This window comes from Bubalus kerabau, chromosome 1 (assembly GCF_029407905.1).
Source record: "Bubalus kerabau isolate K-KA32 ecotype Philippines breed swamp buffalo chromosome 1, PCC_UOA_SB_1v2, whole genome shotgun sequence".
NCBI lineage: Eukaryota > Metazoa > Chordata > Mammalia > Artiodactyla > Bovidae > Bubalus > Bubalus kerabau.
This window is the reverse complement of record NC_073624.1, coordinates 32,692,941-32,713,852: the sequence shown is the minus strand read 5'-3', so window position 1 is coordinate 32,713,852 and position 20,912 is coordinate 32,692,941. Positions and strand designations below refer to the sequence as shown.

General features: G+C 39.0%; 1 protein-coding gene across 5 annotated transcripts in view; it reads right to left on the bottom strand.

Annotated features, from left to right (window-relative positions):
• PDE3A (phosphodiesterase 3A) overlaps positions 1–20,912 on the bottom strand; it is a 363,124-nt gene that overhangs the window by 29,028 nt on the left and 313,184 nt on the right. For all 5 annotated transcript variants that reach the window (XM_055571490.1, XM_055571510.1, XM_055571499.1 and 2 more), the window contains exons 6-9: positions 10,133–10,352; positions 6,135–6,220; positions 2,708–2,862; positions 621–758 (exon numbers count right to left, since the gene is read on the bottom strand). In XM_055571490.1, coding sequence (XP_055427465.1) covers positions 621–758; positions 2,708–2,862; positions 6,135–6,220; positions 10,133–10,352 — 599 coding nt within the window. The remainder of the gene's footprint in view (positions 1–620; positions 759–2,707; positions 2,863–6,134; positions 6,221–10,132; positions 10,353–20,912) is intronic.

Here is a 20,912-nt window from a genome sequence, read left to right as displayed (position 1 = left end):
AAGGGAAAGAAAGTAAAAGTGTTAGTCACTCAGTTGTGTCTGACTCTTGGGGACCTCATGGACTGTAGCCCACCAGGCTTCTCTGTTCATGGAATTCTCCAGGCAAGAATTCTAGAGTGGGTAGCTGTTCCCTTCTTAAGGGGATTTCTTAACCCAGGGATCGAACCCGGGTCACCTACACTGCAGGTGGATTCTTTACCATCTGAGCCACCAGATAAGGCCTACGCACTGTACTACTCAAAAGTTAAAAAAAAAAAAGTCATTGGAAATTATTAGACAATAAATTAGTGTTTATTAATTGGCAGCTTTCTTCTTTTGAGGTCTTGGTTCAGCTTCCTTTTGTTGAATTCTATGAATTTAGATCATTTTTTCACTTCCCTTTTGTATCCCTGCTCCCTCCATTTTGTCTTAGAATATATATAATATTTTAATTGAAGAATACAATATTCTATTCATTTGAAGTTCTGATTTCTTTTGTTACCCCACCACCAAGGATTCTACAGAATGCTGGGTATTCTCTACCTAATGCTCACCAGTGGTGTTAACTATGTGCAGAGCTTTAAACAACTAAGGAATATTTTCCCTACATTTAAAGTCATATGCATGAATGCATTTCTTACCTGACTAAGAATACGGCCACATTTTCTTCCTATTTTTTCCACCAAATCAAAAATTGGAAAATTCCAAGTATTCAGTTGTTCCATAATTGAGTCCAAGTTGTCCATGACAAGAGGTTCAGGAGCAAGAATTGGTTTTTCCTATAATGAAGATACAATATTTTAACAATGTGAAGTTTTTCTAAACAGCAATTTGTTCCTTCTTTGGTAAGTTCCTTCTTTTCTAAACCAAGTGGAATTTACCTGAAATAAATGACTTTGGGGTGATTGATTGATCTTAAAAAAAAAAAAAAGTCAAAAGTGAGATATGAGAAAAGGTCTTAATGATTCAGACCATGAGTTTTGCAATATGTGCCTGCCTATTGCTGGTTCATCTATGCTACAGAAAAATTGGATGCTTCTTTCATAAATTAACATAACTGCTTTTTAGTCTTCTGTGGAATTCTTAAATAAAGATTCAAGGACTTCAGAACACTCTGAAATTGTATGCAAATTTCTGTATATATATTTATGTAAATTCTTCTGAGATGAGGATTCCTAGCTTATACTGAACTCTTAAAAAAAAAAAAAAAAAAAACCCTGAGTAGGGAGACCCTACTCTAACCCTAACCCTAACCCCTACTCTAATTGGTATAATTTATATTATTGCTTCAAAATCAGCATTAATCCTATAGAGTTACAATTACTACAATTTTCAGGTATTTTAATTTAATTCATGTGATGCATGGTTTCCAAAAAACATGCACCAAATATATGTAAAGACAAACATGTATAATAGGTACCAAATGAAGACATTCTTAAGAGTTTATTTACCAGGAAAAAAAAATGAGGATAAAGAAACACCTAAGTTATTTTATCTGACAGTTTTAAACTATAAATAGTAGGAGGGGAATATGTGTGTGTGTGTGTGTGTGTGTGTGTGTATAGTTATATATGTATATAGTTAGGGAAGAGCCAGGTAGCGCTACTGGTAAAGAACATGCCTGCCAATGCAGGAGATGTAAGAGATGCATCTTACATCTTTGATCCCTGGGTTGGGAAGATCCCCTGGAGAAGGAAATGGCAACCCACTCCAGTATCTTTACCTGGAGAATCCCATGGACAGATAGAGCCTGGCAAGCTACTGTTCATAGGGTCACAAATTTTTGAACACGACTGAAGCAACTTAGCACGCATATGTATAGCTATGCGTTGTATTGTTGCATGGTAAAAACCAATACAACATTGTAAAGCAATTATCCTCCAATTAAAAACTAAATAAAAACTACAAGTATAAATGGTAAATTAGGTAAAAGAGAAATGATAAAAGCAGCAATGGAAAATCACATTACAGTCAACTGTTTTCTGCTATTTATTGCCTTCCCCAAATGAACCAGACTCAAATGTACGCTTCCATCCTCTTTAAGTGGAGCTCTTTAAATACACGGAATAAGTCATCACTAAAAAATATTTTAATGGGGAACAAGTGTCAATGTCAACCTGGTTTAATATAACAAGGAAAATAAACATTGGCTCACTTTCTAAATCAAGGAGGTGCTAGAAAAAGCCAACGGAAGTCCTAAGATAATGAATAGATTTCATTTTGATTGATTGATATTTATAAAATATTATCTTCCTGATTGAAACAATTAATTTTCCTAGGCATATTTACATTTTTAGATTGGGTTAAGAAATACTGTAATCAGTTGTGGAGATGAATACTTAAGTTTTTAATCATTAAATAATAGAACTGACCCTATGGGCTGTAGCCTGCCAGGCTCCTCTGTCCACAGGATTCTCTAGGCAAGAATACTGGAGTGGATTGGCATTTCCTCCTCCACGACATCTTTCCTACCCAAGGGTCAAACCCACATCTCTTAATGTCTCCTGCATTGGGAAGTAGGTTCTTTACTATTAGCAAACCTGGGAAGCCACAATAGAATCTTGAGACCAATAAGACTTAGAGAAAAATAATACAGCTATATATAGGAAGGGCTACAAGATACATGTAACCCAAGTAAGATATGATTCAGGGGTCTATTTCTAAGTCAATTCCTGTCACAGAAACCAATTTTTCAAGTCAATGAATGAGATAAGTGATGGGCGTCTACCAGGAACATCATGGTCTCCGGAGCATAGGTGCTGCAAGATGACGTCTTTCTCAGAGCCTCTCTGGGGCCCTCAGTCTCATCTTCATTCTGTACAATATCACTGCTATCACTGTTGTTATTGGTTTCATAATCAGAGGTAACTTGAGTGATGTCATCTGCAATTAAAAGGCAATAGCTTATTATGAAACTTGCAACGAAAAAAGGGGTCCTATTTAAGCAAATAGTCCTAAAACACATACTACAGATATCATAGTTAGGTAAATTCCACTTTCCTGAGCTTACACACCAAGAACATAGGATCATAAGGTGGGCCAAAGCACACATTTTTGTTATTGGTCAGTTGCTAAGTCATGTCCAACTATTTGTGACCCCATGGACTGCAGCACCCCAGGCTTCCCTGTCCTTACTATTTCCCAGAGTCTGAGCAAACACATCCTTTTTAACCCAATAAAACAGATGGAATTATGATCTGTGATTTATATGACATCCAACAATCCCTCAATAATAATGCTCAGGTCAGTAGTTGATACCTCTTTGTGATCCTATGGATTGTAGCTTACCAGGTTCCTTTGTCCATGGAATTCTCCAGGCAAGAATACTGGAGTGAGTTGCTGTTTCTTTCTCCAGGGGATCTTCCTGATCCTGGAATCTAACCCAGGTCTCTTGCATTGCAGGCAGATTCTTTACCATCTGAATCACCAGGGATGCTAATCCCCAAATCCTACTTTATCTCTCCCTCACATGCTTTCCTCTTTGGTAACCATAAGTTTATCTTCTATGTCTGTGAGTCTACTTCTGTTTTGTAGATAAGTTCACAGGTTTCATATAAACTCCTGTGACTTTATAATTCTTTTCCTTTTATGCATGCTCCAACACAGTAAACTACCAAGTAGCTGATTAGAACCCTAACTCTAGAAATGTCACATGGGCAAGAGAATTTGAGGTGATACCCAAGAACAAAGCAATCTGTAGAATATAGAAGCCACAGCATGTGCTAAAGAGCATGGCAAGTCCTTGTATCCAATCTTGGTCCCCAGACATCTGTGCTTCCTTCCTTCCTTACCCATCTCCACTATCTTTCATTACAGTTAGTACTGCTGCTGCTGCTAAGTTGCTTCAGTCATGTCCGACTCTGTGCGACCCCATAGACGGCAGCCCACCAGGCTCCCCCGTCCCCGGGATTCTCCAGGCAAGAACACTAAACTGTGCTAATCAGAAAATACATCAGGTAATGTCAAGAGTCTGAAGAACATGCTTCTGGGGTAAAGACCTCAAGAAGCTTCTTCTGACTGAAACACCGGACTGAAATTTATGGGGTGCTTGCTACGTGGGAGATACCACAGAAAGCACTTTATTTGTACAAATATGCTGAATCCTCTCAACAATCCTGTGAGGTAGGTATTATTGCACTACTGCATTATTATTATGCTCACTTTGCAGACAGGAAACTGAGGCACAGAAAGGCTTAAGTTGCCCAAGAGCCCACAGCTGATAAGTCCTACCACCAGAAGTGAACTCATGAAATCTGAGTTCCTATATTCTACCTCTCATGAAATCTAGTTTTTCTTAAAATGGTTATTGCTTTCCATGGCCTATAAAATCTTCACCTTTCCGTAAGTCACAAAGATATCTTCCTGCGTTCTCTTTCAGAAGATTTACTGTTTCAGGTTTTACCATCGGGTCTTGTGCCATCTCAGGATAAAATTTCATAAGGTGTGAAGTAAGGCGTGAGATTCATTTTTTCCTAGCTCCATTCGCTTGGAAAAATGGATCTTTGTTGAAAGTTCAACAACAGAATAGGTGTGGGTCTAATGTGGGACTTTCTACTCAATTCCATATGATTCTATTTGATAATCTTTATGCCAGCACCATACTTTCTTCCTTAAGGTGGTTTAAGTATTGAAGGAAAATTTGCTCTTTTTTTTCCAAAGCTGCTTGAATAGTCTAGGTTTGTCAAATGTCCTCATATTGCTGGTGAATAATGGCTTTTATTATGTAGCCTATTCCGATGAGGAGTATTCTGTTGCACATTTTCAAGGACCCATCTTTCTTTTATCTTTCTCATGCAACTGCTTCTATATTAGAATCAGACACAGTAATTATAAAAAAATGTAACTGATAAGTTTCAATCCCAGAATTTTCAGAAAAATGAAGAAGCACACTCAAAGGCCATATAGCTCCAAAGGAGACCAAGGGTGATAAGGAAACACTCTTTATTCTATCAGCCTCAGTAGAGTCAGGGAAGATTAGGGACATAGAGAAGAGAATATTCTGAGTCTTCAGTGTACCGTATCATATAGTGGCCACACAGAGAACCCTCCTTTTAATTTCCCCTTGCCTATGTCCCTGGACCTTTGTCCACTGCCATGGCACATCATTCTCATAGGCAAATAATCAATATTTATTGAGTATTAAAAAATGCTGGAACAGATAATTAAGAACCATTCTTAGATCACTCTATCATCATAAAGTCTAAAGTTCATATGTGTGTGTGTGTGCACAACATGTGCACCCAGTTGTGTCTGACTCTTTGCAATCGCCTGCTCTATAACCTGCCAGGCTCCTCTGTCCACAGAATTTTCCAGGCAAGGATACTGGAGCGGCTTGCCATTTGCTACTCCCAGGGTATCTTCCTGACCCAGGGATCGCGCCTTGGTCTCTGGGGTCTCCTGCATTGGCAGGCGGATTCTTTACCAGTAGTGCCCCCTGGTTTCCTGCCTTGTGAACTTGCAGCAATAACAAAAGCAAGTCCCTAGGGTTACACCAATAAAAATAAAATAATAATTATTATGATAACTATGGCAGCAAACACTCCTTACAGTGACCCAGATACTGTAATAAATGCTTTCTGTACTTTAGTAATTTAACTATCTATAATCCTCTTCCAGTAGGACCCTTATTATCTCTATTACTGATGAAGGAACTAAGACACAGAGATTACAGATGAGTTGGAAGCAGAATCAGGATATAAATCAAGCTGCAATGCCTATTTTTCTGAGCCTCTGTAATACTGCCTCAAGAAAAACTATGGTTTTTACCTCCCAAGCTCACAGTAATCTAAGCAGGGTCAATTCTCAGGCTCTGCAATGGAGATCCCCAGAGCGTACCCTAAAATAGATGACCCTACAATGTCCAAGATAAAATAGCATTTCTATAGTGTTCTATACATTATAGAAAATGGTGTCTCATTTAAAAATATATTCATTTGTGTACAGACACAATACACATTTTGGATAGCTTTGTATCAAAACATAACCCATGATTAACTCTAGGTAGTAGGACTGTGGACGATTTTTATCTCCTTCATTGTCTTTTTAAACTTGAAATCTAAAAAATCAGAAACATATGTTATCTTTTTCTGATTAGGGAAAAAAAAATCTAGTAGAGCAGTTTCCATTTTGAGGAACAGAATCCAAAGAAGAATTACCTGTTCTGGTTGGTGTCCGAATGGCTGCCCCGCTTCTTTCCAGGGGCCCATCGGCAGAAGTCCCCTGGGAATATGGTCTGCCACAGCTGAGAAATAATGGAACAGCTGTAAGTAGGTCCTTTATTTTCAGAAAATTGTAGGCACACACCAAGTATGTATACATTAAGAAAAATAACAATCACTTATTCTGGCACTCTACTTATTCCTTTGATGGAAAAAAAAGTCATTTTGTCTTTTACATGGACATTGATACGTGGGATACTGTTTTGGCCAGTGATAAGGAAAGCATATTACAAAGCAGAGACATTACTTTGCCAACAAAGGTCCGTCTAATCAAGGCTATGGTTTTTCCAGTAGTCATGTATGGATGTGAGAGCTGGACTATAAAGAAAGCTGAGCACTGAAGAATTGATGCTTTTGAACTGTGGCGTTGGAGACGACTCCTGAGAGTCCCTTGGACTACAAGGAAATCCAACCAGTCCATCCTAAAGAAGATCAATCCTGGGTGTTCACTGGAGGGACTGATGTTTAAGCTGAAATTCCAATAGTTTGTCCACCTGATGCAAAGAGCTGACTCATTTGAAAAGACTCTGATGCTGGGAAAGATTGAGGGCAGGAGCAGAAGAGGACAACAGAGGATGAGATGGTTAGATGGTATCACCGACACAATGGACATGGGTTTAGGTGGACTCCGGGAGTTGGTGATGGACAGGGAGGCCTGGCGTGCTGCGGTTCATGGGGTCACAAAGAGTCGGACACGACAGAGCGACTGAACTGAACTGAAGGAAAGCATACTCAATACAAAGGATCAGACACTGTTCAACTCTCATGCTCTTCCACAATCAAGATCATATTTGAGGTGAAATGAAACTGTTGGTAACTTTCTCTGACATTATTTAGAGAATCCTGGAATAGTCAGCTACATACTTACAGCAGTGATTTTGGAAGTGCCCATGTGTATTTGGTCAAAAATATCTTTCCCAGCGGAATCATTTTGTGTCTGCTAAAAAGCTTCATGATTAGATTTATTTCTGTGGGTTATATCCAAAAAGCCCTTTAAAAAATGATTGCAAACATGAAAATAAAAAACTGGTAGATTATTTTTATTTTTTGCCATAAAATTTAATTATTTGTCTTCAGATGGATCAGTTCACCTGTTAAGGTATATTTTGACAAACAGTGGCTGTAAACTTGACCATACAGGATGCAAGCTGAGAAAAACAGATCAAGGGAGTATACTGTGGGTAAAGGAGAAAAAGGGCTTCCCTGGGGGCTCAGTGGTAAAGAATCCGTTTGCCAATGCAGGAGATGTGGGTTCAGTCTCTGGGTTGAGAGGATGCCCTGGAGAAGGAAATGGCTACCCACCTCAGTATTCTTGCCTGGAGAATCTCATGGACAGAGGAGCCTGGAGGGCTACCATCCATGGGGTTGCAAAGAGTTGAATATCAACATGGAGAAAAATGAAGGTCCTTGAGAGATGGGCAGGGTTCTTTAACAGAAGAAGTTGGAGGAGGCAGGCTACTTTTGCTTTCTCAACAGTTTGACTGTTTAATAAATTACAAAGTAATCCCGCAAATGGTCTGGCAAGTTTCTTCTCTCACTTATCTTGTTTAGAGACTTGATTAGGTTTTAATTCTGTATTTTGTTTCTGGGTTCTTTCATTCTGCCTAATATTATTCATACAAAGGGTCTCAGAGAACTTTTGTTTATTTGCTATTTAGCCACAAATTACTCACTCTAAATAGAAAAGAGAAGAATCATAGTTTATAATTTAATATATTAAATATCTCATCACTTTTTCCCCTTGAATTGTGTTTATATGTGTAGTAGAGATAAGCATTTCCCAGTTAGAGTGTTTTCATCCAAAGCAAATTTATTTTTCAAGCCTTGAATGTCAGTGGAAAGCATCACATATGAAATATTTCTAATTATGAAATCCCATCAGTCTGACTTAGGGGCTCAAAAGAAAATGACAGAACCGAAGGAAAAAGTCCATAGATGTAAATGATGGGTTTCTGTTCTGGGATGAAACTTGGTAAAAGTAGTTTACTAGTTTGAAGATTTTTCTCTGCAAGATAATACTTGAAAGGAACATTTAAATTAGGAGTTCAAATAGACTACCTCTCCTGCCAGAAAAACAGCTTGTTGCATAGACGTTACAGCAGCCAAGAGACTCGGATTCAACGCCAAGCCCTTCAAGTTCAGCAGGGAAAACCACAATAATTAGTCGTGTGTTTCTGGAGCTCTCTGTGCCTACATGGGTGGCTGCCTTGAAGGCAATAATAAAACATGGTTTGAATTATAGATTTATAAAGCCCCAGCAAATAAAACACACACTACTGGATTTATAAACATTACTGAACAAGTAGGTAGTGAAATTCCCTTGTTTTTCTCCAAAACCTCTTTTATAAAAATCCCATTACATTCTTTCTGCTAAGAATACCAAAAAAAAAAAAAAAAAAAAGACTGCGGTGAGCAAAGCTACGGAAGTGGTATAATACATCTTTTCTGAACCCCTTGGTTCTTCCTATAGGCAACTGATTTCTCACAAGTCTGCAGCTCACAGTGGGAGTGTCTCCCTAGAAACGCTGCAAGCAGATGGCATTGAGTCTGGTGACTCCCTTGGGTTTCATCTGGGCCCAGGACGCACACCACAAAAGAGTGTTTCTTCAGGGTGTTTCCCCAGACACTAGCTCCACGGGCAATTATTGGGTGTTAACCTAAAGAAATGGGTTCTGTGGTTAAATAAAGTCAGGAGACGCCAGAGGAAACAAAACTCAAGGCGTTTTCTTTTTGCAGGACTTCTCAGAGCTTCCAAAAAAGTGATGGGTGTTGTAAATTGCTAAAAGGAAAATATGAAAGGCCTGTTTTACCACAGAAAAAGATGGGATTAACATCCTAAGGGAATGATTCTATTGAAAATGGTGTTATGCACAGAGCAACAGAGTAAGTTTTGGATGGTGGAATAACTTTTCACTCCGGTCCTAACCAAACACAAATTATCATCCCTTTGAAAGTATTTATAAAGAGAAAAGAAGCAAAAATAAAGATTATAAAAATGATTATTTAACACAGAATTTATGAACAAAGGCTCAGAAAATTGTGAGGCTTAAATTTGAATTCACTGGTCAAATCTGGGTCTGTGACCCAGTATTTGATATAAGAAGACCAACATGTAACTAATTTATTCAGTTATGGTCATTCAGCTTAGGGGGGGAAATAACATTTTATTCAAGGCACTCTCATAATTATACTTAATTTTAAAACACTCAAGTCTTTTCTACTTAAAAAAATTGCAATGCTTTAAAGCAGGTATTCAAGATGAAGCTATTACTGAAGAACAATAATATGTTAACTGGTAGAGGAGGTATTCCTTTTTTAGTGAAATATAGACAAAATAATTAATCTTACATGTTAGGTCTTTTTTTCTTATCCCCTGTAAGAGACAACACTTTGTCTCCCTGTTTAAACATGACAGAGCAGCACAGGCAATTGCTTCATTGTATTCAGAGATCCATTTGGGAACAGTCACAATGTGCCACATGATATCTGCACATTTTTAAAATGTCACAATGGGAAATGCAAACTTAAAAAAACAGTACCTTTAAAATCGGTATAAAATTCTCCCTGGAGAACAAGCAAAAAATATCCCAACAAAATACCAAATTACACTGAATGACTTGATAGGAGTTTTTAATTAGATGTTTTATGCACTCTCTATCAGTAAGCAGGTAAAATATACAACTAATTATTTTATATCAGCACCAAAGACATGTATGGAACATAAGGTCTCTAAAATTCCTATGAATGGAGACACTGAAAAATTAAGTTTCTATTCCAGCCTATTCAGCACAGACCACACTGTCTTGGACTTTCTTGTCAACTACTTAGGCAACCTACACAAAGCTATGTGGGCTGGTGGTGCGAGTTCCTAAGGGGAAAACCAGTGTTAGTTTTATTATTACTTAGACTCCAGTGAACAACATAAAATTCCTTACCTGCTGCATATAACAGGTGGATTCAGGATCTGAGGAGAAAGATCAGGGGCGCTCTGTGTGTAACTTAAGGCCCGGTGAGAACTTAGGCCTGATTTGGCAGTTGCGTCGGAAGACTCTGGGAACTGCACTGCAGAAACTTTGCTGACCGGGCTGCTGGCAGGGGTCCCGTGGAGAGGTGAGGAACAGGGTGAGGAAAGAGGTGAAATTTTCACAAGGGAACCTAATAAAGAGAGAATTTGTAAGTCCTAAGTAAATGTCTTTGAAAGTCAAAATTGCAGCTCTTAGCCTTCCCTTTGGACTCCTTCTAACTCAGGAAGGACCATGTGAGTCCTCAGACCACAGGGCCGGCCTCCTCTGCAGACAGGCTGCACAGTGGGGGCCTCACTGCAGCATGAAATATGAGAAATGAATCAACATGAAAATTCAGTGGCAACGCTAGCAAGTTCAGTTAAAGCCCTGGTGTCCTGGAGTAACTTCAGGACAGAAAGATATTATTTTCTAATTTTTATTGGAGTATAGATGAAATCCTTATTGCCAAATTCAGACTTAAATTGAAGAAAGTAGGGAAAACCACTAGACCATTCAGGTATGACCTAAATCAAATCCCTTATGATTATACAGTGGAAATGAGAAATAGATTTAAGGGCCTAGATCTGATAGATAGAGTGCCTGAAGAACTATGGAATGAGGTTCGTGACATTGTACAGGAGACAGGGATCAAGACCATCCCCATGGAAAAGAAATGCAAAAAAAGCAAAATGGCTGTCTGGGGAGGCCTTACAAATAGCTGTGAAAAGAAGAGAAGTGAAAAGCAAAGGAGAAAAAGAAAGATATAAACATCTGAATGCGGAGTTCAAAAGAATAGCAAGAAGAAATAGGAAAGCCTTCTTCAGCGATCAATGCAAAGAAATAGAGGAAAACAACAAAATGGGAAAGACTAGAGATCTCTTCAAGAAAATCAGAGATACCAAAGGAATATTTCATGCAAAGATGGGCTCGATAAAGGACAGAAATCGTATGGACCTAACAGAAGCAGAAGATATCAAGAAGAGGTGGCAAGAATACACAGAAGAACTGTACAAAAAAAATCTTCACGACCCAGATAATCACGATGGTGTGATCACTGACCTAGAGCCAGACATCCTGGAATGTGAAGTCAAGTGGGCCTTAGAAAGGATCACTACGAACAAAGCTAGTGGAGGTGATGGAATTCCAGTTGAGCTATTCCAAATCCTGAAAGATGATGCTGTGAAAGTGCTGCACTCAATATGCCAGCAAATTTGGAAAACTCAGCAGTGGCCATAGGACTGGAAAAGGTCAGTTTTCATTCCAGTCCCAAAGAAAGGCAATGCCAAAGAATGCTCAAACTACCGCACAATTGCACTCATCTCACACACTGGTAAAGTAATGCTCAAAATTCTCCAAGCCAGGCTTCAGCAATATGTGAACCGTGAACTTCCAGATGTTCAAGATGGATTTAGAAAAGGCAGAGGAATCAGAGATCAAATTGCCAACATCCACTGGATCATGGAAAAAGCAAGAGAGTTCCAGAAAAACATCTATTTCTGCTTTATTGACTATGCCAAAGCCTTTGACTGTGTGGGTCACATTAAACTGTGGAAAATTCTGAAAGAGATGGGAATACCAGACCACCTGATCTGCCTCTTGAGAAATTTGTATGCAGGTCAGGAAGCAACAGTTAGAACTGGACATGGAACAACAGACTGGTTCCAAATAGGAAAAGGAGTACGTCAAGGCTGTATATTGTCACCCTGTTTATTTAACTTCTATGCAGAGTACATCATGAGAAACGCTGGACTGGAAGAATCACAAGTTGGAATCAAGATTGCCGGGAGAAATATCAATAACCTCAGATATGCAGATGACACCACCCTTAGGGCAGAAAGTGAAGGGGAACTAAAAAGCCTCTTGATGAAACTGAAAGTGGAGAGTGAAAATGTTGGCTTCAAGCTCAACATTCAGAAAACGAAGATCATGGCATCTGGTCCCATCACTTCATGGGAAATAGATGAGGAAACAGTGGAAACAGTGTCAGACTTTATTCTTCTGGGCTCCAAAATCACTGCAGATGGTGACTGCAGCCATGAAATTAAAAGACGCTTACTCCTTGGAAGGAAAGTTATGACCAACCTAGATAGCATATTCAAAAGCAGAGACATTACTTTGCCAACAAAGGTTCGTCTAGTCAAGGCTATGGTTTTTCCTGTGGTCATGTATGGATGTGAGAGTTGGACTGTGAAGAAGGCTGAGCGCCGAAGAATTGATGCTTTTGAACTGTGGTGTTGGAGAAGACTCTTGAGAGTCCCTTGGACTGCAAGGAGATCCAACCAGTCCATTCTGAAGGAGATCAGCCCTGGGATTTCTTTGGAAGGAATGATGCTAAAGCTGAAACTCCAGTACTTTGGCCACCTCATGCGAAGAGTTGACTCATTGGAAAAGACTCTGATGCTGGGAGGGATTGGGGGCAAGAGGAAAAGGGGACGACAGAGGATGAGATGGCTGGATGGCATCACTGACTCGATGGACATGAGTCTGAGTGAACTCTGGGAGTTGGTGATGGACAGGGAGGCCTGGCATGCTGCGATTCATGGGGTTGCAAAGAGCCAGACACGACTGAGCGACTGATCTGATCTGATCTGATAGATGATTTACAATGCTGTGTTAGCACATCAAAGTGAATATTTTATATATATATATATATACACACATATATATATGTATATATATATATATATCTCCACGTTTTTTAGATTCTTTTCCCATATAGGCCATTGCAGAGTATTGAGAGAGTTCCCCGTGCTATACAGCAGGTTACTATTAGTTACCTATTTTATATAGTGACTCCACTTTCAATTTTCACTTTCATGCATTGGAGAAGGAAATGGCATCCCACTCCAGTATTCTTGCCTGGAGAATCCCAGGGACAGGGGAGCCTGGTGGGCTGACGTCTATGGGGTCGCACAGCGTTGGACACGACTGAAGTGACTTAGCAGCAGCAGCAGCAGTGTGTATATCGATTCCAATCTCCCAATTTATCCCTGCCCCCATCACTTATATTCTGGTGACCATAAGGTTTTCTACATCTGTAACTCTACTTGTTTTGTAAACATGTCCATTTGTAACCTCTCCCCGTTTTTTTTTGTAGATTCCACCTATAAGCTATATCATATGATATTTGTCTTTCTGCAGAAGGGTATTATTTTCTCCTCCCATTTTTGTTTTCTCTTGGCATTCTGATCTGATGATAATAGTTAAAAACTTCTCACGTGTTTGCCTTCTCTTTCGTTATGAGGTTTTTAGTAGCAACAGGATCTGCCATAGTTTTCAACATTAATGTATGTGGAGCAGAGTTTTTTGGCAGGCATTGGCTGCTTAGTGGTGGTGATGGTTTCGTTGCTAAGTCATGTCTGATGCTTGTGACCCCGTGGACTGTAGCCTGCCAGGCTCCTCTGTCCATGGGATTTTCCAGGCAAGAATACTGGAGTGGGTTACCACCTCCAGGCAATCTTCCTGACCCAGGGATCAAACTTGTGCCTCCTGTGTCACAAGCAGATTCTTTATCTCTGAGCCACCACTGGTTGCTTAAAATATGTAAATGAAGAAGATCCATTTTTGAGGGAGTTTAGTAACCATCCACATTTTCAGTGAAACTAACTTTTGTGTGTCAGAAACTGTTTGGATACATTGAAAAATGTAACATGATCCATTTCCGATGAAACAATGGCCTCAAGCTCAAATGATAAGTGTGGACATTTGTGCCAGACTGTGTTTACTCTTGGTTGTGAAAATTTTAAAGAGCACTGGCATCCATTTCCAAGCACTGACGTCTGAGGACCGGGATGATGTCTTTTGAAGTTACTCTCTCCAAATACAGAGAAAACAGCCTGCACTAAAACTGGAGAGAGAGAGAAAAGTTCTAAACAGCCTCCTGCTTACTATTTCTCATGACTACATGGCTAAACAGTCTACTGTAAAGCAAATAAAATGAAATCCTTAAAAGTCATTTTTCTATTGCTCATCACTCTGGGGAGACATACAGCCAGCGATACTCACATCATTGAATAAGATGTGTGGTGACCTGGCAGCTGGCCTAGTTTGCTTCCAATGTCCAGTTCTCTCAAAAGTTTTATTTGTCACAGCCAGAGGTTTTCTGGTGCACTGAAAGGAATATTAGGCTTGTTGATGGGCTTTTATAATGTTTAAGTTTCTTGTTAGCACTGCTATTTCTTATTTTGTCTACTTTAAAATATAAGACATTATACTCTTTCTTTGATTAAATGTGGAGGCCAGCTACCCCTCCAAGGTCTTTTCTCAATATTTCTATGGATTCCTGATCAACAGCTCAACCTCTGCCTATGTTGAACAAATGAAACCACTTTGACCCAGGAAGATTAAATAACCTCCCCAGGGTCACAGCGAGAGGAAATAGGAGAATATGGAGTGAGCCTAGCATTCTTGGCAGATTGTGCTTTATTAGCACACTATTCTATCAGAAATGACCCAACGAGGAAGGAAAATTCATTATCTACTAGGTTGCATCTGTTTTGCTCTTTACAATCACATACCTTATGGTTTGCATTTTGATTTCTATTATTACTGAAAAGATTTAGCTATTTTACCAAAGAAAAATCAAAGTGTTAGTTGTGTTTGACTCTGTGCAACCCCATAGACTGTAGCCCACCAGGCTCCTCTATCCATTGGATTCTCTATTCAAGAATATTGGAGTAGGTAGCCATTCCCTTTTCCAAGGGGTCTTCCCAATCCAGGGATCAAACCTAGGTCTCTTGCACTGCAGGCAAATTTTTCACTGTCTGAGCCACCACTGACAAACTATCTCCTTATGTAATTTCCTGAGCAGAAAGACACCTAAGTGCACTGGATTTTTAACTCACTGTTTCCCAACCAACCTATCATTGTGTGCAGCAAGTAAGTTACAAGTGTTCTGGGAAGTACTAATGGTTGTACATTTTTTATCAATTTGAGTGCTCCAGAATACATTAAATTTTACTATGATCACTAATATAATTTGATTTTCTTATCATTTATAAAATAAAAACAATTTTCACAAACCTCTTAATTCTTTTCATTTCACCACAGCTATATAACATCATATTTGCACATATCATTATACAAATATATAAGCTCTCATATAAGAAAAGTTAGAAAGTGTTAGTTTAATTTAGACTATTTATTAAATTAAGGCCGACTGAGTCTCCAGATAATCTTAGAAAAGCAGCTTAACCATTAAGGAGTTGGACACTAGTTCGATGTGGTTTAAAGGTTATCAAGGTATTTGCACAGAGTAAGTATCCCAGTGATTTGTTCATTTAACAAATACTGATTGTGCGCCCCATTCCAGGGAGAAAAGGATGCGGTAGTGAATGAAAGAAAATTCCCTGCTCTTGGAGCTTTCAGGGGAGACAGAAACTAGAGAAAGAAGAGAAGGAGGAAGAAGAAAGTGGGGTGGGGAAGAAAAGAAAGTCAGGGAATTTTAACTGATACAAAGAAACTATTATACAGAGTGAGGTAAGTCAGAAAGAAAGACAAATATTGCATATTAATGCATATATATGGAATCTAAAAAGATAGTACTGATCACCTTACTTGCATAGCAGCAAAGAAGACACAGACATGTTGGACACAGTGGGGGAAGGAGGAGGTGGGATGATGAGAGAATAGCAGTGAAACATAAACATTGCTAATATGTAAAACAAATAGCCAGTGGGAGTTCGATGTATGATGCAAGGAACCCAAAGTCAGTGCTCTGTGATAACCTAGAGGGGTGGCATGGGGATGGAGGTAGGAGGTCAGTCAGGAGGGAGGGGACATATGTATACCTATGGCTGGTTCATGTTGATGTATGGCAAAAACCATCACAATATTGTAAAGTAATTATGCTCTAATTAAAAAAAATATATATATATATACACATGAAAATAAATATATTTCATACCCAGAAAACAAATAATGCAGAGGATAGAGGATTGAGAAGGACAGAATGCACTAAGGGTAACATTTGAACGGAGGCTTGATAAAATAAGGAAGACATTTAGACAAGTATTGGGGAAAACATGTTCCAGAAAGAGGGACCTACCCGGGGGTTGTCAGAGGATCAGTTAGGAGGTCAGTGTGACTGCAGGTTAGCAAAGAGGAAGGAGGGGAAGGGAACATGGTCAGAGAGATTGTGGGGCAAGGTTGCATGGGGCTGGTCTGGTCAGGTCATGGCAAAGTTTTAATTCCGGCATTATTTTTTTTTTTAAGGAATTATCTTTTTTGTGGTGGTCGTTTTTTGTTTGTTTTGTTTAGCTGCATTGCAAGGCATGAAAGATCTTAGTTTCCCGACCAGGGATTGAAACCGTGCCCCCTGCAGTGGAAGCACAGTGTCTTAACTACCGGATCACCAGGAAAGTCCCAGTTGGGTGGCGCTAGTGGTGAAGAACCTGCTTGTCAATGCCACAGACATAAGAGATGCGAATTCGATCCCTGGGTCAGAAAGATTCCCTGGACGAGGGCATGGCAACCCACTACAGCATTCTTGCCTGAACAGTCCTATGGACAGAGGAGCCTGGTGCCTACAATCCATGAGGTCACAAATGATCCATACGGTCCATAGAGCAGGACATGAATGAACGACTGAGCACACAGGCACACCAAAGAGGCTCCTGACAGGCACCGCTTTAGGCAATTTCTTAATTATTCTGATAACTAATTGTGAGTTTGGGGATAGTTTCCTAGCACTTTTTAAAAGTAGTTGAAAGCCTGTGGGAACATGATCCATTTATGTCTGCACACAATATATTTTCTGAAGGCAATTTATGAGAGGAGTGATTTTCTTCATTGTTGATTTTTAATAGCTGCCAGCTGATTCTCTTAGAGACATGCAATTCGCTCTTAAAATTTTTAAAATCCACTCAATGATTAGAGTTCTTGGAACTCAGGGATTAACAAAATTTAAAACAAATAAGAAGAACTAAAGACTCCAGACTTACTGCCTGGAATGAAATTTAAAATGAACCTTGTAACAGAAGAAAAACACTTTGCTTCTGCAGGGGTGTGAGGTTACATATTTTGAATGATGTGAACAAGCAGGGGTCTTGGCAACCCCATGAAAAGCAAGAACATTTTTATTCTACAGGTGAGAAGATAAAGGCATGAACATATAAATTTATTTTTCCTCAAGCCAAACTATTTCTCACAGTGTGTGTTATCATAGTCTACTTAAAATTTTAAAAGCAGAAATGGTTAGGAATGCTGTAGGAAATGGCCATATATTTACATATATTAGTCTTCAAATAGGAGAGATGACAAATGTAGATAATAATCAAATGTAAGAAGTGAAAGTCGCTCAGTCATGTCTGACTCTTTGTGATCCCATGAACTATACAGTCCATGGAATTCTCCAGGCCAGGATACTGGAGTGGGTAGCCTTTCCCTTCTCCAGGAGATCTTCCCAACCCAGGGATTGAACCCAGGTCTCCTGCATTGCAGGCAGGTTCTTTACCAGCTGAGCCACACGGGAAGCCCAAGAATACTGGCGTGGGTAGCCTGTCCGTTCTCCAGTGGATCTTCCCGACCCAGGAATCGAACCAGGATCTCCTGCATTGCAGGTGGATTCTTTACCAACTGAGCTATGAGGGAAGACTACGCTTTCTTAGAAGGAGAGACTGCAAATAAAATTATTTCACAGGAAAAGGATATTATTATATGTCATCAAAAACAAATTATAAGATTATTTAAAGTGTAATCATGTCTAAAGTTAGAGGGATAGAACTGATAACCCCTGAAGTCTCACCCAATCTTATGTTACACAAATACACACACACACACACACATGAAGGGACTGAGATAAATGTGCATGCTCTCAAACATATTTATCTTCATTTTTCTTGAATAATTTTAAGAGACTCCAGGAAAAAGACCCAGCTCATGAAATACAATTCTTTGGATGATTCAGACCATTCTACTCTGAAATACTTCAAATTGAAAATTTAAAAATTAAAAACATAACTTTAAAAAGTTCTAAAGTACCAACTCCTTTGAGTAATTGAGTCTTTAATTCCTTGCTCCTGAGAACATGAGAAAATGTGGGTCAAGACACAAGGAACTTTGGGCAATCAAAAGGAGATGATAAACAATACTGGAGGGAAATGATTTAAGTGAATCCATCTGTTTGTGCTTTAAAATTCTGTTTAATTTTCATTGAACAAAAAAGGGACCAGCCTGTCTGATAAATACATGCCTCTTCTCCACACCCACAGGAAAACAGCCCCAATATTTTTCCAAAACAAAAAGTAAAATTACACAGATGCAAAAAGGAAAAAAAATCACAATGCCATAATTCAAGTTGTCTCTCATTTCAAATTTTCTATAGGCAAAACTCAGTCTAACTTTCAGGTGTAGAGATATATGTAATCATTGCAATAGGATTATCAGAATCATAAAATTTATAAGAATCTGGAAAGGGAACAACTCACTGCAGCTCTGATAAGCATGAATTAGAGAGATTGCAAAAGTAGAATGACAGAAAGGCATTTTTACATATTCAGTGACTCAGAAAAGCAACACAGAAATATAAATTATATTTATATCTCCTGTTTTCAGGCTTTAATCAAAGGACTCATATGTGATTTCATCCATTTATTTTATATTAGTAACTGCATAATAATTGGTTGTGCTTCAACTGTTTAAATGAATACTGATGGATGGAGCCAGAGGACTCACTGTTTACTTGATTTGCACAAAGAACAGATTTCATTAGTCCCATCTCAAAACAGATCGTTTATCTTCCAGTGTTTCTGTACTCTAAGTTTACGCTCGCATCCCCCTATCTCTTTTGCCTACTGCTTCTTATTTTCCTCCTCACACTTTATTTAATTCCATTTCCTTACTCTCTTGGCCACATAAAGGGGCTTTTCTCTGCCTCTTTCCACATTTTCTTGAAACCCGGGGCAGGGGTGGGGGTTGGGGAGGTGGGTGTAGCAGGGCATCACACTCACTTAAATCACATCTATTTGGCAAATCAACCCCAACCAGCCATCCATGCAGGGAGATGAGTTCCCAAACAGAAGGGCCCATCTGATCAGGTAGAACTGTACTTGAGTTTCTCTTGACTCTTGGAAAATTTTTCTTCCTTTTGGCAGACTTTCAGGGATTTAAACAATTCAGCATACATAGGATATAGGTTACTTTATAAACATTTAGCTCTGCTGTGAGAGCAGTCTAAAGATGGCACAATGCAAAATTCTTCCCAAACCAATCAATGACAGAGATGTTTTAAGTACTTTAGGGAAAGAATGTGGGAGGCTCTTGCCATTACTGTGACCCTTGTGTGTGTGTGTGTGTGTGATTCAGTAGTGTCCGACTCTTTGTGACCCCATGTACTGTAGCCCACCAGGCTCCTCTCTCCATGTTATCTTCCAGGCAAGAATACTGGAGTGGGTTCCCATTCCCTTCTCCAGGGGATCTTCCCAACCAAGGGATTGAACCCACTCTCTTGCATCTCCTGCATTGGCAGGTGGATTGTTTAACACTGGGCCACCTGAGAAGCCCAACTCTCATCTCTACCATCTGCCTTTGTGGTATCCTCTGTGGAGCCTCTTTTCCTTTCACATGTTGCCCTTCTTAAGCACAGGCATATGAAGTCAGGAGCAGGGCACAGAATCTGAGGTTGTTCCTCAAGTCTGTCTCATCATTTGCTCTATTATTTCCAGGGAATATACTAACCATTAATTTCTATCTTCTTGACTTTATCATGTTGATAAAGAATGTTATCTTAAGAATTTTAATTTCATGACCCAGTGAAGAAATTGAGAGACGGCTGGTGCACTGGGACGACCCAGAGGGATGGAATGGGGAGGGAGGAGGGAGGAGGGTTCAGGATGGGGAACACATGTATACCTGTGGCGGATTCATTTTGATATTTGGCAAAACTAATACAGTTATGTAAAGTTTAAAAATAAAATAAAATTTAAAAAAAAAAAAAAAAGAAAACCAAATCCTTTCATCATCTTGTCCTCAGATAGGGGCAAGACCAAAAAAAAAATCCTAATTTTAAGTTATCTTAATTTGTCATCCCCATTTTTTTTCTAATAAGTTTTTAGGACAAAAGAAAGAATTCTGGATTAGTTGTGTGGTCTTGGGCAAGTTACTCAACATTTCTGCCTCAGTTTCCTCATCTGAGTCTGTTTTCTGAGCAATACAAGAGTGCAAAACACTTCAATTCATCCTTCATCCCTTGAGTTACTTGTCATTATTGTCTCATATTTTAATTATATTCCTTAAAAATCTTTTAAAAAATACCTACAATCTGAAAATATTGGGTTGGCCAAAAAGTTTGGGTGTTTCTGTAACATCTTACGGAAAAATCCAAATGAACATTTTGGCCAACTCAATACTATTATTTATGCATATCATGTTTGTTTGAATGTAATCATGGTTTTCTAATTTATCTGTTCATCATTTCTATTCTACCTTACAAATTTTCCTCTGCTCTTTTTCTTTCTAAAATATAAACTTCTTTAGTTAAGATCTGGTAGGTGGTAAAGTTGTGACTTGCCTGAATATGTCTTTAATTTATTTCTACTCTTTTGAAACAGATTTGCCTGGTGCACAATTTTAGGTTGACTATCATATTCTCTCAAAACTTTGAAGAAAATATTTTTCTGTCTTCTGACTCCATTTATTTACAACAATTTTGCTCTCAGACTGACTGAAGGGACATATCTCTGGCTAACTTCAAGATTTTTTTCATCTCTGGCGT